The sequence below is a fragment of the Papaver somniferum genome, chromosome 4 (assembly GCF_003573695.1).
Source record: "Papaver somniferum cultivar HN1 chromosome 4, ASM357369v1, whole genome shotgun sequence".
NCBI classification, from domain to species: domain Eukaryota; kingdom Viridiplantae; phylum Streptophyta; class Magnoliopsida; order Ranunculales; family Papaveraceae; genus Papaver; species Papaver somniferum.
Window position 1 is genome coordinate 143,954,625 of NC_039361.1, and position 16,573 is coordinate 143,971,197.

Here is a 16,573-nt window from a genome sequence, read left to right on the forward strand (position 1 = left end):
GTGAGTATAATGACAGATTATCTGTGCACACATTTCCTTCAACTGGCACTCTGCAGTAGTAAGGACACTTGAACTGAGAATCTCCTGCCCAAGGTAATATCAAGTACTGGAAACAGGAGGCAAGCAAATGAAGAATAATTTTAAGTTTATAACCAAATACAAAATTCAAAACCAGTCCTCCAACGACGGAATTCAACTGCTTAATTTAATTTCTTTAAGTTTCATCCTCTGACAATTGTTTAGATAATAATAAGAGCATCATTCTGTGAAAAACTATAGATACAAAAATACAAGAACATAGATTTCCCTTATAAATAAATTACTTGACGTAGCTCATTGAAAAAATAAAACCTTACAGATTTTCTGAGGTTGGACTGAGTATCAGAGTAAAGATCAAAGAGAGTGCCTATCGATCTGCCTAAAATCAAACTGAGTGTTTCATATTCATTACTGATCACTGAGTGCTATAAGTTGTTCGACTACACATGGATCCGCAAGAGTGCTTGTATCCCCAAGTTCATCCAACTGCCTCGAAGCAATTTTTCTAAGGATCCTTCTCATAATTTTTCCACTTCTTGTTTTTGGGAGTCCAGGTGCCCAATGAATCTTATCGGGGGCAGCAAATGCACCAATCTAATACAGAGCGCTTAAAATGGGTTACAGTCATCCATGAGCAAGCACAAGCATACAACAAAACAATATCATGTTTTTTAGGACAATGCGCTGATATATCTTTCTTCAACGGGATCATACCTGTTTTCTAACTGCTAGTGTGAGGCTTTTCTTGAGTTCCTCACTGTAAGGGACACCCTCCACTAGTGTGACGAAGGCGTATATACCCTGTCCTTTGACCTAGCAAATAGCAACAGAAAGTTGATCAGGAGCAATATTTATGACAAATCAAGGTGCGCTTCGAAGCTTTTTCAACAAAGAAGAAGCGTATAGGCCTCAATTTTCAAACACAAACCCTGAAGTCTAGATTTGTAGTGAACAGCACTAGATGCACACAACATTTTTACAAATTGTAGGAGGCAAAAACAAAAACAAAATATTGTGTGTTTGTGTGTGTGTGAGAGAGAGAGAGAGAGAGAGAGAGAGAACCTCATGTTCAACACCAACTACAGCAGCTTCAGCACATTGGGGGTGTGAGACCAAAGCAGATTCAACTTCCGCTGTACCAATCCGGTGCCCACTGATATACCATCAGAACAAAACAAACGGGTAAATTACCATAGAGACGGTAATCAAATTACTTTATCCACACCCTAATTAGACACCTAAGAGTAATCTTCTCCGTAACCCACATCCTACTTACGAGGCCTAATACCAATGAACGCTACAGAAAGAGTCAAAAGTGCAGAATGTACCTGACATTGATAACATCATCAACTCTTCCAGTGAGCCAGTGATAGCCATCTTTGTCCCTATAAATGAGGACCAAACAAGTCCATATAAATTTAAAACTATTCAGATGTTGTGTAAGTTACCAAAAAGCAGTTCAACCATTTCCCATATTTACCTGCTGCAACCATCACCAGTAAAATAATAACCTGGAAATGGCTTAAAGTATGTTGTTTCGTATCTATCATGATCCCCATAAAGAGTACGAAATGCCCCTGGCCATGAGTTTTTCACACAAAGATATCCACTACACTCACCATCAATCTCAGTTCCCTTCTCATCAACAATTACAGGCTGCAATTTTCATTCCATTATATTACAGTTCGAAGTAAATTTTTATAGAGGAGGGCTAGTCAGTGTGTTAGTTATTGGTACATACCAGAACTCCAAAAAAAGGAAAAGTAGCAGAACCAGGCTTTTGAGGCCAAGCACCAGGTAGGGGTGTAATCTGCATAGAACAGAAAGGATGAAGCATGCACATTAAAATCATGTAGATGAGTTGGTAAGAAGGAAAATGTGAAAGACTGAGGTATAATAAACAAAACAAAACAAAAAAAGAGATACCATGAAGCCCCCAGTCTCAGTTTGCCACCAGGTATCTGAGATAGGGCATCTTGAATCTCCAACCACATTGAAGAACCACCTAATAAACAAAGCAATGACTTAAATCCTTCACATTATGAGAACATGATATGTTCCAAATCAGATAGCAATCAAAATTAGATACCTCCAAGCACTTGGGTTAATAGGCTCTCCAACGCTTCCAAGGACTCGCAACGATTTGCGAGAATAACGAGTAACAAACTGCAAATGCAAAATGTCTGTAATCAGTAAACGATCAACAATATAAACTAAAAAAAATATGTGATTTATGTTCTAGAATATAAGAAACTAATTAGATGGCAGTTGACAGCCCCATCCCCCTATCCCAACCCTAAGATTTTAACAAAATTGGATAATAGATATTATAAAGTGAAATAAAAAAACGTCTCCTAAAAAACTCACCTAGAGTTAGAGGTAAAATCGTAAAAGTAACACGTCCCCAGCAAGAATTTTGAACAAGAGGGAAAATTGAAAGATTAATTTCCAAGCAAGCCATAATTATGCTTATACCCACTTGTGAAAAGATTTAAGTTGGCACTGATATTGCATGTAATTGCATGTAAAAAAACAAAGAAACTTGCCTCATCACCATCCCGCATGAGGGATCGCACCAGAGTTGGTGCAGTGTAGAATAATGATACTTTATATTTATCAACGATGTCCCAACAACGGCTAGCGTTAGGATAATTTGGTGCCTGCAGATTTTACACAAAAATCAGTTAGAACATAGACACCAACATCTGGAACTGTTTCGCTCAGCAAATAAATATCGTAATCTCAAATAAGTTTGAAAGGACCGTAGACCAGAAGCAATGGTTAGCCAGTATTTGACATATTTACGGCTGAGAAACTGAACATCACTTTGTACCCCAATATACATGACGCATAGCATTGAGTTCTTCCATTTATCTCATTATGGTCAATTAACTATTGATGACAAAAAACTGTTCATCATTCCGTAATTTGACTAATAGCAGAAATTTTTTTAAGCTAGTTACCCCTTCAAAAACTACAACAGTTGCTCCATTTAGCAGAGGACCATAAGTTACATAGCTGTGTCCCGTAATCCAACCACAATCAGCAGTACACCTGAAATCAGGACAAGAAATTTTATTAGGTCTCGATGAATAGTAGGAGATACCTCACCTCAAAGTTCTAATGTTAGGTTCTGAAATAAGGAAAATCAACTACTTTTTGCCAAATATTTGCATACCAGTATATATCCGATGACTTGTAGTCAAAGGCGTACTTGAAGGTAGTTGCCGTGTATATCATGTAACCCCCAGTTGTATGCAAAACACCCTGCATGTAACAATGTTAGTTTTAAACACAGATGGAAGATTAAGAACTTTCAAATTACCAACCCCTTAGATCACCTTGGGCTTTCCTGTGCTTCCACTGGTATACAACAGGAAAACTGGGTCTTCAGCGTCGACCCACACCACATCGCATGTTGTCGGATACTTTGGGACCGTATCCTGCAAGAAAGCCCGTCATTAAGCATATACATGAAGAAGAAAAAACTCCATATATGATTGGACTAGATGCAATTTTACAAGTGTGTTTACCAGATGATATCCCAAAATAGATCTCAAAACCTAGATTCTATTTCACCAATTAACAAACTGACCTGCCACCAGATATCTCTACCTTCCGTCCATTTTGTACATTCCCTCTTCATGGCTGATTCATTTTCGTAATTCAAAACGACACCTGAACATCATAGAAGAAACTAATCATGTATAAGAAAAAACAATAGAAGGGTACATCAGAGACCCCAAAGAACAACATATGTTTCATTCAATCATTCAACTATAGTAATAGCAAAAACGAGTTTAGGACAAACATTTATCTGAAGAATTCAAAACTACCTTAAGCACTAGAAGGGGGATGCCAATAAGCTTTATAAGTTATAGGGTTTGAGCAATTACTAACCTACAGAGAAGCCGTTTTTGGCTGAGTCAACAAGTGCAGCATCTACAATATCTTTGAGTTGTATGACCTTAGACCCCCTTCGAACAGCATTGCAAGTTATCACAGCTTTTGGTTTACAGTCCACAATTCTTTGGGACAGCGAGTCTGCAGAGAACCCAGCAAATACAACCTAACACAAGAGAAAACAGCTACTCATTAACTTCAGAAATGAAAAGAAAGATATGAAACTACCCAAAAAGAAAAGGTGAATATGGAGTGCTACCGAGTGAATGGCACCAATTCGAGCACAAGCCAGCATTGCTATAGGCAATTCCATGAGCATTGGTAAATAAATGACAACTGCATCTCCCTTACTAACACCGATATCTTTCAAATAATTTGCAAGCTACATAAATAATTAGCAAAACTCAACCATGAATCTAAACCAAAAGAACTAACAAAAAAAAAAAGGTTTGCTTTAGAAAAGCAATAAATGATTACTTGGCAAACTTTGTGAAGCAACTGAGTGTAGGTTAAACTCCCATCGTGATTCAATTCATTACCCTCCCAGTACATAGCAATTTTATCACCATTCCCTGCATCTATGTTTCGATCTAGTGCATTGTAGCATATGTTGGTCATACCACCTTTAAACCACTGCTCAATTTGCAGGCAACAGACCACCAAATTCAGTATGAGCTTTTATCTATCATTAGTTTTCAAAAATTATTAAAAAAAACAATATATATATATATATACATATATATATATTAGTCTACGGTTACTTTACCTCGATCTTGATATCACCTTTCCTGACATCTAGATTCTCAGTGTAGACTTGTTGCTGTTGTGGCCACTTCTTTTCCCAGTAAAATTCAGAAGCAATTTCTGACCAGAATCCAGAAGGATCCAGAATTGACTTTCTATACATCTCCAAATACTAATAACAAACAACAAAGTAAATTCAGGATAAATGCATGAAGCCCTAATATGATTCATCATAGTGATTGAATTTTGATAAATCAGTGAGTTAGTTATACCTGGGCGGGAGAAGAAACGAGGGCTTGACTGGAGAATTTCTGACTAGGGAAAACCAAATCATTCTCTTCAGAAGCAAGAGCTTCCCTGAGAATGATGGCGTTCAAGTGTGGGATTTTTCCAGCACCTGATGGAAGAGTAGACAGAGATTCGACGTGCCGGAGATGATCTGATGACGCGAACTGGTTCTTCCCTGGTGAACCAGCCATATTTATCGGTGGCAATATTTCCTTCCTTCTTCTTCTTCTTCGTTTTGATCCAGAACCAAAAGAGGAGGAAGAAAAAGAAAACGGAATGAATGATTTGGATGAGTTTGAAGAAGAAATAGGAAAGAAACCGGGTAGTTGATGCGGTGGTGATGAGGTGTTATTGTTTATAGATTGGAAAATATTATATTTGGACTTTGAAGATGATGAGAAGATAGAGGAGGAGGATCCATATAAATAACAAGAAGATTGGGCCATGTGACTCATATATAGTATATAACTTACAGACTGTAGATAAACAGTTAAAAAAAGAAGAAGAAGAAAAAACGTTGTTTAATAAGTCAATGCCTCAATGTAAGCAATCCAGCTTTGCTGATTATCTTATTGTTCTTGATTCTGAGGATTGAGAACGTGGTGAGAACAACCAAGATTATATTATATATATGTATATATTACCAGTTATGTTTTATTGTGATTGTATGTTTTATTAAGAGATGGACGGAAATGAAAATATTCTGTAGGAAGGGTGAAGGTGAAAGGATAACTGAGAGAAGCTTCAGGCGATTCCACTTTTATAAGATGACGACGAAGAAGATGAAGATTGGTAATCCACTGCTGCTGCTTTTTTTCATTTGGATGGATTCATGTATATTGTAAATCGATGCAGTAACCATTCGGTAATAACAAGGGGTACCCACAGCCACAGTAATAATGTTACACGTTTGGAGTACGAAATCATCATCGACACCCTGCTATGGTTCATCTCTCACTCCCCTCCACGTTCAAAGTTACGTTTACCCTCATTTTTATTGTGCCATTTACATTTGCTTAGCATTCCTGCTAAATCTAATTTAAGAAACAAATCTAAGACTTCTCAAGGCTCAGCTAACTAGGTACTTAGGTCATGTTTGGCAGGTTGGGTTATTCCTTAAATAATCGTGTTTGTGTGGAATCTTATTCCATCTAAAGACAAGTGTATATTCTACCTAAGTTTTATGAGGTTTAAAAGGGCGGAGTTTTCTTATAATCCTTTCCTGGGTTTAACAATTACATTTCCTAAATTTGATAACTAATTTATTTATTTATTTTAATATTACATTTAAAACCATGAAAAAAATAGAATTTTTAGCTAATTAATTTGGTTGGGATATCAAGTCTTTGATAAACGTACTATGTGGGCTAACTCATATTAAGGAACAAACACCATTCAAAATAACCAATGCCATGAATATCTCGGATAAACCGAAGAAAACCCTAAACAGGACAACTTATTCCAAGTCCATTCATATTAAATATGAATTCTTATTTAAATGTACCCAGATCTTTTAAGATCTTATGCCAGCTTTAGACGACAAAATATGATATTATGTTTGTAAGGTAATTATGTACGTTAAATACACTTAGAATCTTGAATCCCTGCAAATATTTGTTGCTGGAGTTTTAGAAAAGAAAAATTAGTGATCTCAAAGTTAACTATCGGGTTTTTTGGTTGATCGGAAATTATGGTTTAGTCTTATTTTAAGTGCTCCCAAGTCTGTTTAGCTCACCGAAATTTTAGGGATTTCTAGTTGGTCATTTTATTTATCTATGCTTACAAGACAATCTAAATTTATGTTTGCTGAGTCACCCAGCAGCCAGGATACATCTGTTTTACTCAACTCGTGGTTGTGATCTCGCCTTCCCCTCCCAATTCAATCTAAATTTAGTTGATCAAGTGGCTATGGCCGTTGTGTGCCCATTTCATCCCGACTTAAATTTGTATATCAATAGTAAAAGTTAGGAATCCATCATTATTGTGGACCACAAATCCTAGGAATGATTAAAGGATCCCCATTCGCTTTTGTAACGCCCAAGTAAAATTCCAATCTATTATGTTCGATTCAATCTTTCCATTATCTTTTTAGCGGCAGAAGAAATTTTAAATCGAATATTTCCAATTTGGTATCCATTGATTCATTGTTTTCATTCATATACCAGCATAGCTAGAAATTCTCCGTCAATCAATTTTTTAATTTCTAATTCAGTAAGGGTTTAAGGTTTCCACTCTTTATGATATTTCCAGTCAGGTTGATTTATTTTTGAAATTTACACCAGAAGAAACGTTCGTCATGGCTTTAATTTCCTTCTGCCTGTATAAAATGTCTCTGAACATCCCAAAATAGCATCAGTCTCACCAATTCAACATGTAATTTTTTTTTACTTCCGTTTATATTTTCTGTCTATGGTGGTTGCATATTGATTCATGCAAAGTTGAATAACAAAAACCGTTTTTCCTTCTTTTATTGGATTTTCACTTTCGGTTTCTCTATTAGCTACATGTTCTACATATGAAAATACCTCTCAATTTATCTGTTTAGTTTCAGTTTTTCGATTTCCCTTTTTTAGTGTTATCAATTAATTCAAGTTTCGTTAACAAAATCAGTTGGTTCTTTTTCTTCTTCGAAAAAAAAAAGGGTTCAAGTTGTTTTTGAGTTTCGCTCAATTATGGTTCTCAATATCACAGTCATCAAGTTAATTTTGTATTTTTAGGACTACATGTTCATTGCAAATTTGATTAATATTAATAAAGAAACTCAATTGAAAAGTTCATTTACCACTTATCTTTGCATGTTGTTACATGCTAATGTTCCATATCATGCTGTTTTGATCAATCATAATATTTGATACGTTATCTGTGTTTTTTTAATACTCGTAGATACCCAAACAAATAGAGAAATGGCATCACATGTGACCTTCAAAATCCAAAAGGTAGGATCCTCAGTCACAAAGGACACACTCAAGAGATTATGATCGCTTGACGAAGGAAAAACAAGCATCATTTCGTGTTACCAGGAAATGGGAAGAGTTGTACTTAATGTTGTCCAACAACCTTACTAGCGTCGATATGGTTATTGTTGACGAGCAGGTAACAATCCAGATTGTTTCATACACCTAAATTTAAATACATCAAGATCAAATTGTGATGTACTAACATGTTGATTGGTACAGGGAGAAAAGTTACATGACGGTATACCCGAAAATCTCATTTGAAAGTTTGATGCAAATTCGAGAGGAGGGTATGTACTCTATAAAGAAACCCACTGCTAAACCAAGCATCATTACCGTTCGTGCTATAAGAAAATGGGAAGGTTTTGACTTCATCTCGACCAAAGATGTTACCAGCGTTGATATGGTTATTGTTGATGAGAAGGCAATAATCCAGACTGTTTCACATACCTAAATTTAAATACATCAATAAAAAATTGTGATGTACTAAGACGTTTTATTGGTACAAGGAAAACAGTTACATGACTTCATACCCAAAAATCTCATTTGGAAGTTTGATAAACAGGTTCGAGAGGGGGTTTGTACTCTATGGAGAAACCGCACTTGACCGTTGCTAAACCAAAGTTTTGGCCCACGCAAGGAACGCGACTGTACCTTGATCAATATGAGATTGGTTAGGGCTCAACTACATTCTAGTCCAAAGTTAACTTGGAGTAGGCTAGTATCTGTAGCGGCTTAATACGGTGTGGTGTTCAAATCTGGACTAGGTCCATGGGTTTTTCTGCATTTGTGGTTTCCTCGTTAATAAAATTTATGGTGTCTGTGTTATTTCTTTTTCGCATTATATTTGGTTATATAATTGAAATATCACAGGTTGTGCGTAAGTTTAATCAATTGTGAATCCAACCTTTGGTTGTTGATTAAATTGATTGACACTTGGATATTGGTTTTTGATACCGTCCAAGTTATTTCTTATATTCAATCGGGCTCGTAAATTCCTATTTGTTTGATTGCGAATTGAATTGAGAAATTGAGATATAACTCTTTGATATACTTTTCTTAAGATTGAGTCTGACTGTCTAGTTGATTCTATTGAAAGTATATTGGAGTTTGTCCATACAAATTGCTAAGCGAAATATTGGGTGTGGTTGTTAGACCCCCGCTTTTTCAATTGGTATCAGAGCAGACAAACACTATAAACCTAATAAGTTTGTGTTTGAATGATCTCTAAAGTCTGACCCTATGGGAAATTTCTTTGGAAAACTTGCTCTATGCATCTGTAACGCACGCCAGAATTCCTTACAGATTGTTCAGAGCTTATTATTTATTAGACCTATGGTTTCTCATGATAATATCGCTCCATATAAGACTTTGGAAAACTTAGATGATGAGGAACAATCTAAAGGAAAAATTATAAGTTCTTCTAAGAAAAATCGTTCGAGGAAACGTGGTCAACGCTCAAAGATATGGAATCTCACTAGATTATCTCTTAATCTTTTTGAGGAATACTATCGTGATTGATCAATTGACAAAGATCTATTTAGAGCTTTTGAAAGCGTTTTTAAATTCTTAGAAAAATTTTATTCGATTGAGGAAAAGAATCGTTCTGATAAAAGTTATGTACCTGTCAAATCATGTATTCGTGATGTACGAACAATGCTTACTACCAACTCATATGAAATTGATAAAAATATTTCTGGTGAGTTCGGCGTAAGTTCTAATTGTCGGAAAAATTCATTCCTTGGTCATAAAAAAAAATTCCAAAAAATTATATTAACCCTGAATATCATCATTACTATGATTATACTTCTGGTACATTTCACAAATATCATCCCGTAAAGTTGCATGAGAATCTCTCTGCATATCTTGCCACTTGGTAACAAGCTTGGCTCTATCTCATTTGTATATAACTTGAGATGGGGCAAGTAACGGTTTGATTATTTTGTGTGTTTGGGTTAATTTATTTTTAATCTTTTCTTTTCTTTGAGAAAAATTCCTTGACAAGTTTTTTTTTCCTCTTTCTACCCAATGTTATTTAAAGAGGTGTAGTTTTTTCTACTATTCCCTTACTGCACGGTACATATCATGTTAGTGTGCGAACTTTAGCTGTTGAACGCTTTAAGAAATCCTACTTTCCTTTTGTGGGTCGCGGTTCATGAACGGGTCCAATCCCATATTTGGGTTTATAAGAAGCATGGTATGCGTACCTTTCTTCTTCTTTCTCTTGTCCGCGTGCATGAACTTTTCTAGGGTTCATGTATCATCTCCACGAAAGTTCATCTCTGGAGACTCAAAAGTGACTAAGGGTTTTATTCTTTTTCAAGGAGAAAATCAAGTAAGTTCTTTCTTCTTCTTGTACTCTCAATTTCTCGGTCTCATGGGAAATTTCAAGAGCTCAAAGAAAGCTTCAAAAACTTTGGATTCTTCATCCTCTGGCATGACTATACCTCAAAATTAAGATTCTATTAGAATTAGGTTTGTCAATGATTCTAGTAGTAAGATATTTGAAAGGATTTCTTCTAGTTGTTTTATTCTAGAAAAGAAATTGGATTTAGTTAGTGGTCATAAAGAATATTTGGTTTGTTTTAAAAAAAATTAATCTTGGAAACATCTTTAATGGTCTTGGTGAAGGTTTTGATACTCTTACAAGAATCTTCTATGCTAACATCCATGATGTTGATCCTGAGGATATGGAATTCAAGACCATGATAAATAGATAAAGGATTCTTGTTAATAGAGAGTTGATTTCAAAGATTACTAAAATCCCTTTGGGAAATTTTCGCCTTCCAATACCAAGTGGAGAAAGACCATCCTATGAAACCATTTCTAATGGTCTTCGTGGTAAGAGTGTTGAGTGGATTGAAGAAAATTTCCTACAAATTATCTTAGCTTCGCCTTGATGTCGTTTGGAAAACTTGGTATATCTAATCTTTTCCCCTCCACAATTTAGAATTCTCGGTGGAGTCGTGAGTTTGCAGAGTTACTCTATTTCCTTGAATTGGGTACTCCAAGTCTCGACATTGGTGGATTCATCATTCTTCAAATGCTTTCGATGACATCTTCCAACAAGAAGTTAGGCAATCCTTGTTTGATTGAGCGAATTTTTCACACTCATTCCATTGCTCCTATTGGCAACTCAATTGGAATTCCCAAGCTTGTTCGTCCTTGTACCTTCAAACGTATGAAGGGTAATGCAAGCAAGAGACAGAGATGAGATACCCTTGATGGTTCTTCCGATCCCACCACCTTGAATCTTCTTCATCAAATTCACAAGGGTGTGTGCAAGATCAATTCTAAGGTAAAATGTGTGCAAGAACAACTTTGTGTGATTGCTACCAAGTTTCCCGAAATCAAGGAAGATATGAATAAGATTTAAGCCACTTTTATGATCTCCGATAATGAAGATGATGATTAATTGCTCTTGTCTTTATTTTGTCTAGGAAACTTCGTATGAGAATTTATTCTTGTGTTTTAAGAAGGATAACTAGGGTTTGGAATTGAAATTATTGTGAGTACACTGTAACGATCTACGTTACAAATTAGCATAAAAATAGTTCTAGATCTCTAAGGATAGAGATTATTGAAGAAGAAGAGAGGAAATTGGAGGGTTAGAAGAAAAATGATACGAAGTAGATGAGGGGATGAGAAAACAGACAATATTTGGGAGAAAAAACATTTCATTTGATTAATTCATTGATACCTGTTCCATACAACAAACACAGCTTAATTGCTGCAGTTCAACTCTCAAACAGAAATACCTAACTTACCCCTCAACTAATAAGGAACTACTAAAATAACCAGCTGGTCTAATTTTCATGAGACTAAGGTTCACCCCTTCAAATTATCCTTGTCCTCATGGATATGAAGTGAGTTCAACCCCAGGGCGCAGCTGCTGCAGCTCTTTCTCCAGTGCACTGACATATGTGAACATGGTCTCGCATGCTTCGACAACAAGGCCCGTGTCAAGATGAATTCCTTCGTGTAACTGTAGCAATAAACTTGATCCAAGTCCCCTGCAGAATTACTTGAAAAACTTGAGCCTCTTGGAATCGTTTCTCCAAATTGAACATGCGCTGTATCTTCAAAACTGACGGTTGGGTAGATACTGGTAACGACACTGTTCGCAGTTATGGATAATGATTTCCAAATTGCATTGCAAATTAATGTATGAATACCCTTCAACGCAAGAGGACTTTCTCTACCCCCTGTTGAGGCATAAATAGGCATATTTATGTTAACTTCTCTGCAATGAACTTGTTTGCGAAGACGTAACCTTAAACCTGCCTTCTCCACTAACACAAAAACGGTCACTTGTGACTCTGCTCTTGGGAAGATAAGTTCTTCCTTGTCAGTCTTCAGCTGCTTGTAACCCTTTCTAGCAAAACATTGGTCATGAGAAAACTGATATGGATTCTTTTCCTGAGTCACCACTGAACTTGTGTAGACCAAATCAAACATTCGAATAATTCCATAAAAGACTGCAGACTTAATAGCCTCCTGGTCATAAGCATACATATAACACACTTTCATCTTCTTAGAGACAGCAACACATTCAGAATTGGTATAATAAGTCAGTTCCATGTTGGTTCCAATTAACTGAACTGATGAGGACTTTGGCTTCAAAATCAACTTCCCATAGTCACTCTTGTAGGCGTCTGACAAAACCATGACAAAGAAGCATTCCACCAGGCCATTATGTGAGATGAATAATTTCATTTCTTCCAACCATTCATGTCCATTGATTTCACTAGCACTTGCAAGCATTCCCTTGATTTCCCTTCTTCTTTCAAAACATTCCACTCCTCTATAACCCCTCTTGAGCCAAAAAGTTCTCCTAGCATCCTCAAAGGTGTTGAAAACAAACAAGCCAGGGACAATAGTTTCCTTCATATGTTTCTTTTGAGTATTATGGTTATCATTCATAGTAAATGTATGAAAGAGATTGGGAAAGAAGAAACTCACCTTCAAGAGCAGACAAAAACTCTCTACAACTAACAGAGTCACCTTAAGACAATGGTCATGGAGTCTAACCAAATCCTCTTCTGAAATTAGCACTCTCAGGCACTTTTGCCTCAACAATTTACCTACTGGCACATTTGAGGCAGTTAATAACATTTCACAATGAAGAATAATTCTAGGCCACCCTGTAGAGAACTCATCACATAACATAACTACGGTTTTTAGTGAAAGAATTCCAATGTTGTCATCTAATCTCCGCATAAGAATTTTCGATACATCAGTTTTCTCTCACGAGATAATATTTGTCTTCATTAAACTAACATTGAGGAGATTAATACCAGTAGGTAATCCATTTGCAAGTCTCCAAAGTAAGGATAGTTCAATATCTGATAGGAAAACTCAGAGATTCCGCTATACAAGGTTTAACATATTCACTAGTAGCATAGTGTTGTTGGCCGAGAGTATTTCCTACCCCATGAACTCATAACAAGCCTCTTCCATTTGTGTAGAAAGATTTTCATCCTTAACAAGCACTTGACTGAACCTTTCTGGTGCATTTCCGTCCTCATGTACCCTTGTCACTTGAAGTATCAAACGGTTCAAGACAGTCCAGATAATGCTGCCATGTTGCGACCTTTCATAATTCAGCTTGCTAGCATCACGACAATCACCACTTTTAACAAACAAAAACACATTCAGATACTTGAATAAGAAATCAAAACAGAACCCAAGCTCCAGAGTTAGCCTATATACTGAACACCCACTTCTAAATACGTCAAATTCTTTACCACTATCAAATAACCTTCGAGAACATTCATCATAAAGGACCCTTGTAGCAGCAGATAAACCAAGTTGAATATGAAATATATTTTCATCTGCACCACGAGTCTTCTCACTTGCAGCTATTCTCAGGTACAGAAGCATAACAGTAATTCTGATTGTACTACCTCTTTATGATAGTTTTGCACTCATATTAACCCTATGATCACTGAGACTATCTGATGAGTGCCAAATATTGTATATATTTATCCTTTTTTGTTGGCATTTAACTCATCTTTTGTGCATTAATTCTACATATTATCCCATATTCTGTATTTTCAGTGTTTTCAAGAATAAATATTTTTATTAATTAATTTTGCATTTTTAGGTAGTAAATAAAGTTCGGATGAGTCGCGGAGCGAAAAGAGCAGAAAAGTAGTGAAAAGCCGGGAGAAATTACGCAAGGAAGCCGCGAAGAATGGTGCGCACAACCTCATTTTTTACACACAAAAGCGCCTCCGTTCTCAGCCATCAGATCATTTCTCAGAAGAATCCAACGGTCGCTCCCTTGCTGCGCATCGAAGTTTGATATACCCGCCTAACACTACAGTACCTAACTCCATCAAGTACCGTTCATTTTGTTGTATCATATAATCCAACGGTCTCTCATCGCTTGCCTCCGCATCACCGTCCGATCTACCTACCAGCTTCGCATCCAATGACTCAGCGTCACAGAACATCAAGATTAGATGAAGCCGCCTAACACCCTAGCGACCGAGAACCTACACCCAACCAAACAGATCCTTCTCCTATTCTCTCGAGCCACTCTTCCATCACCCTCACCCTGCTTCACCACCATACCCTGTGTGCAGAGCCACCTTCTCCACTGCCATCGCCACCACCTCCACTGTCTTCCCCTGTCACAACCATACCATCATCACAACCACCCATATTACCTAAACCACCTAATACCCCTCTCTCTAGCCCTCTATTTCACTGATTTCTCACCACTCTTTTCTCTGAAACCCTAGGTGAGAAATCAGTCAAATAGGTGAGTCTCGAGTAGAAATAGGAGCATGGGAAAGGTGCAGCAGACCAAGGAGAAGAATGGGTCGAGGTTAATTTGATGTTGCTACATCAAATTAGGTAAAAAAATCAAACCCTAGTCTACTGTTAATTTGGGATTTTTTGTGTAGAACCCTAATTGTGCTTGTAACTATAAATTGGGACTGTGGGTGTGATGTAAAGACTCATGTTGGGATTAGCCCACATCCAGGACTCTCATGTCCTGTTAACTGTTAACTTTAGTTCAATTTTCAATTTTCAGTCACTGCTTAATTTCAGTTCACAGTTGTGTTGTTCTTGTTCATTGTTCCATGTTTTAAATCTTTGTTTGTTAATTTTCCTGTTAATGTGTTATGCTTATGTTCATATTCCTGTTATGCTTATGCCCAAGTTCTGTTAATGTGTTAACCTGTATCATTTCTTGTTTTCAATTCCTGTTAGTGTTGTTTACTGTTAAATGTTCACTGTCAGTTAAATGTTCCTGTTGTGTTTAATGTATTGTTACATTTGAAGGAATGCTAGGCTAGGTATCTGTGAAGCAATGTGCTGATTGTGCAATGGCAAGAAATCAGTGCTCATAGCAAGCTGATGTTCTTGCCATTCTCCTTGTATGCTTAGGTTGTAGTGTTGATTGTGCACTGGGGGAAATTAGTGCTCACTAGTAACAATGAGCAAGCTAATTTTCCTCCCATTCTTTTAGTTTGCCTGTATCCTGCCTTAGCTTTGCTTCATTTCAGTTTCTTATTCATCCCTGCCCTTGGCCTTAGGCCTTGGTTCATTCTTGTTTTGTTTTGCTTTTGTTCATTGTTTTGTTGCTGTTTAGTTTTCATTTGTTTTGTTTCTTGTTTATGCCCTGTGTTGTATTTGCTCCTCTGCTGCCTTCCTTGGCCTTGCTGTGCACTTGCCTCTGCTGTGCAGTATTGCTGCTGCCTCCATTTTGCTGTGCAGCTCTTGCTTCTGCTGCTGCATTGCTACTTCATTTTCTTGACTGCTTGAGCAGCTGCAGCTGCTGCTGCAACTTTGTTTGCTGCTGCATTCCTTTCTAGTGCTACTGTATTGCTTTCCTGTGCACTGCTTGTGCAGCTGCTGCTGCAACTCATCTGCAGCTGCTGTGCAGCACTTGTGCTGCTGCCTTCCCTGCTGTTGCTGCTGCCAAGCTACTACCTGGTGCTGCCACTCCACTTCTCCTGCCAAGCCAAGACCAGTTCCTGCAGCCAAGCTCAGATCCCATCCAACTGAGCCCAAGTTCAAACTGAAGCCCAATTCAGTCATCTGTGGGCTTAACCAAAGCCCATTTGTTAAAGACCAAAGCCCAAATTCACTAAGGCCCATTCCATAGTTAAGACCAAAGGCCTAGTTCAAATAGCCAAGCCCATTTGCATTTTAAATATAACTGAGCCCAAGCTCAGTTCATTTTATGTTTAACAAACCAACCAAGCCCAATCCATTCAAAGGGTATTCAAACCCAGTAGTACATTAAGCCCAACACTTCCAAAGGGCTTCTAAGCCCAAAGCAAATCTAGGAACCCAATTAGCTAAAACACATTTCCGAAACACACCCGATCTCTGTGGATCGACCCGTACTTGCACATTTGCCACTTTCGACACCGTGCACTTGCGGTTATAATTTGTAGGACCTTTTAGAAGCCTACCAAGTTTTTGGCGCCGTTGCCGGGGACTACCACTATCCTTGAATAACACAAATGCAAATGAACATATGAACTGAAATTTGAGCTGGTACCCATGTCTTTTAATGAGTTCAAATATTTTCTCGCGATCAATTACTTTACTAGTCAGGTTAAAATCAGGGTAAGACGATTTCTTACTAACAACTGAAAACTGATAACTATTTTGCTCTTGAA

The 16,573-nt window shown here is 37.2% G+C and overlaps 1 protein-coding gene across 1 annotated transcript; it reads right to left on the minus strand.

Annotated features, from left to right (window-relative positions):
- Positions 1-128: 128 nt before the first annotated feature.
- On the minus strand, positions 129-5,954 carry LOC113271453 (acetyl-coenzyme A synthetase, chloroplastic/glyoxysomal-like). Its single transcript, XM_026521316.1, has 18 exons — positions 4,959-5,954; positions 4,709-4,858; positions 4,420-4,575; positions 4,202-4,324; positions 3,940-4,108; positions 3,635-3,717; positions 3,381-3,482; positions 3,218-3,306; positions 3,003-3,093; positions 2,586-2,699; positions 2,129-2,205; positions 1,966-2,044; positions 1,781-1,849; positions 1,520-1,695; positions 1,368-1,424; positions 1,102-1,192; positions 754-852; positions 129-633 (listed from the first exon to the last, which is right to left on the minus strand). Exons 1-18 carry the CDS (start codon positions 5,427-5,429, stop codon positions 448-450), a joined length of 2,382 nt encoding a protein of 793 aa, XP_026377101.1. The 5' UTR covers positions 5,430-5,954; the 3' UTR covers positions 129-447.
- Between the last annotated feature and the right edge of the window lie 10,619 nt (positions 5,955-16,573).

Bases quoted from the DNA above. Each gene is read 5' to 3' on its own strand.
- LOC113271453 (XM_026521316.1), bottom strand. From the start codon at position 5,429: ATGAGTCACATGGCCCAATCTTCTTGTTATTTATATGGATCCTCCTCC. The intron at 2,045-2,128 runs GTATCTAATTTT...TTTGTTTATTAG, and splicing joins ATTAACCCAAGTGCTTGGAG to GTGGTTCTTCAATGTGGTTG. The intron at 1,696-1,780 runs GTATGTACCAAT...TGAAAATTGCAG, and splicing joins TTCCTTTTTTTGGAGTTCTG to CCTGTAATTGTTGATGAGAA.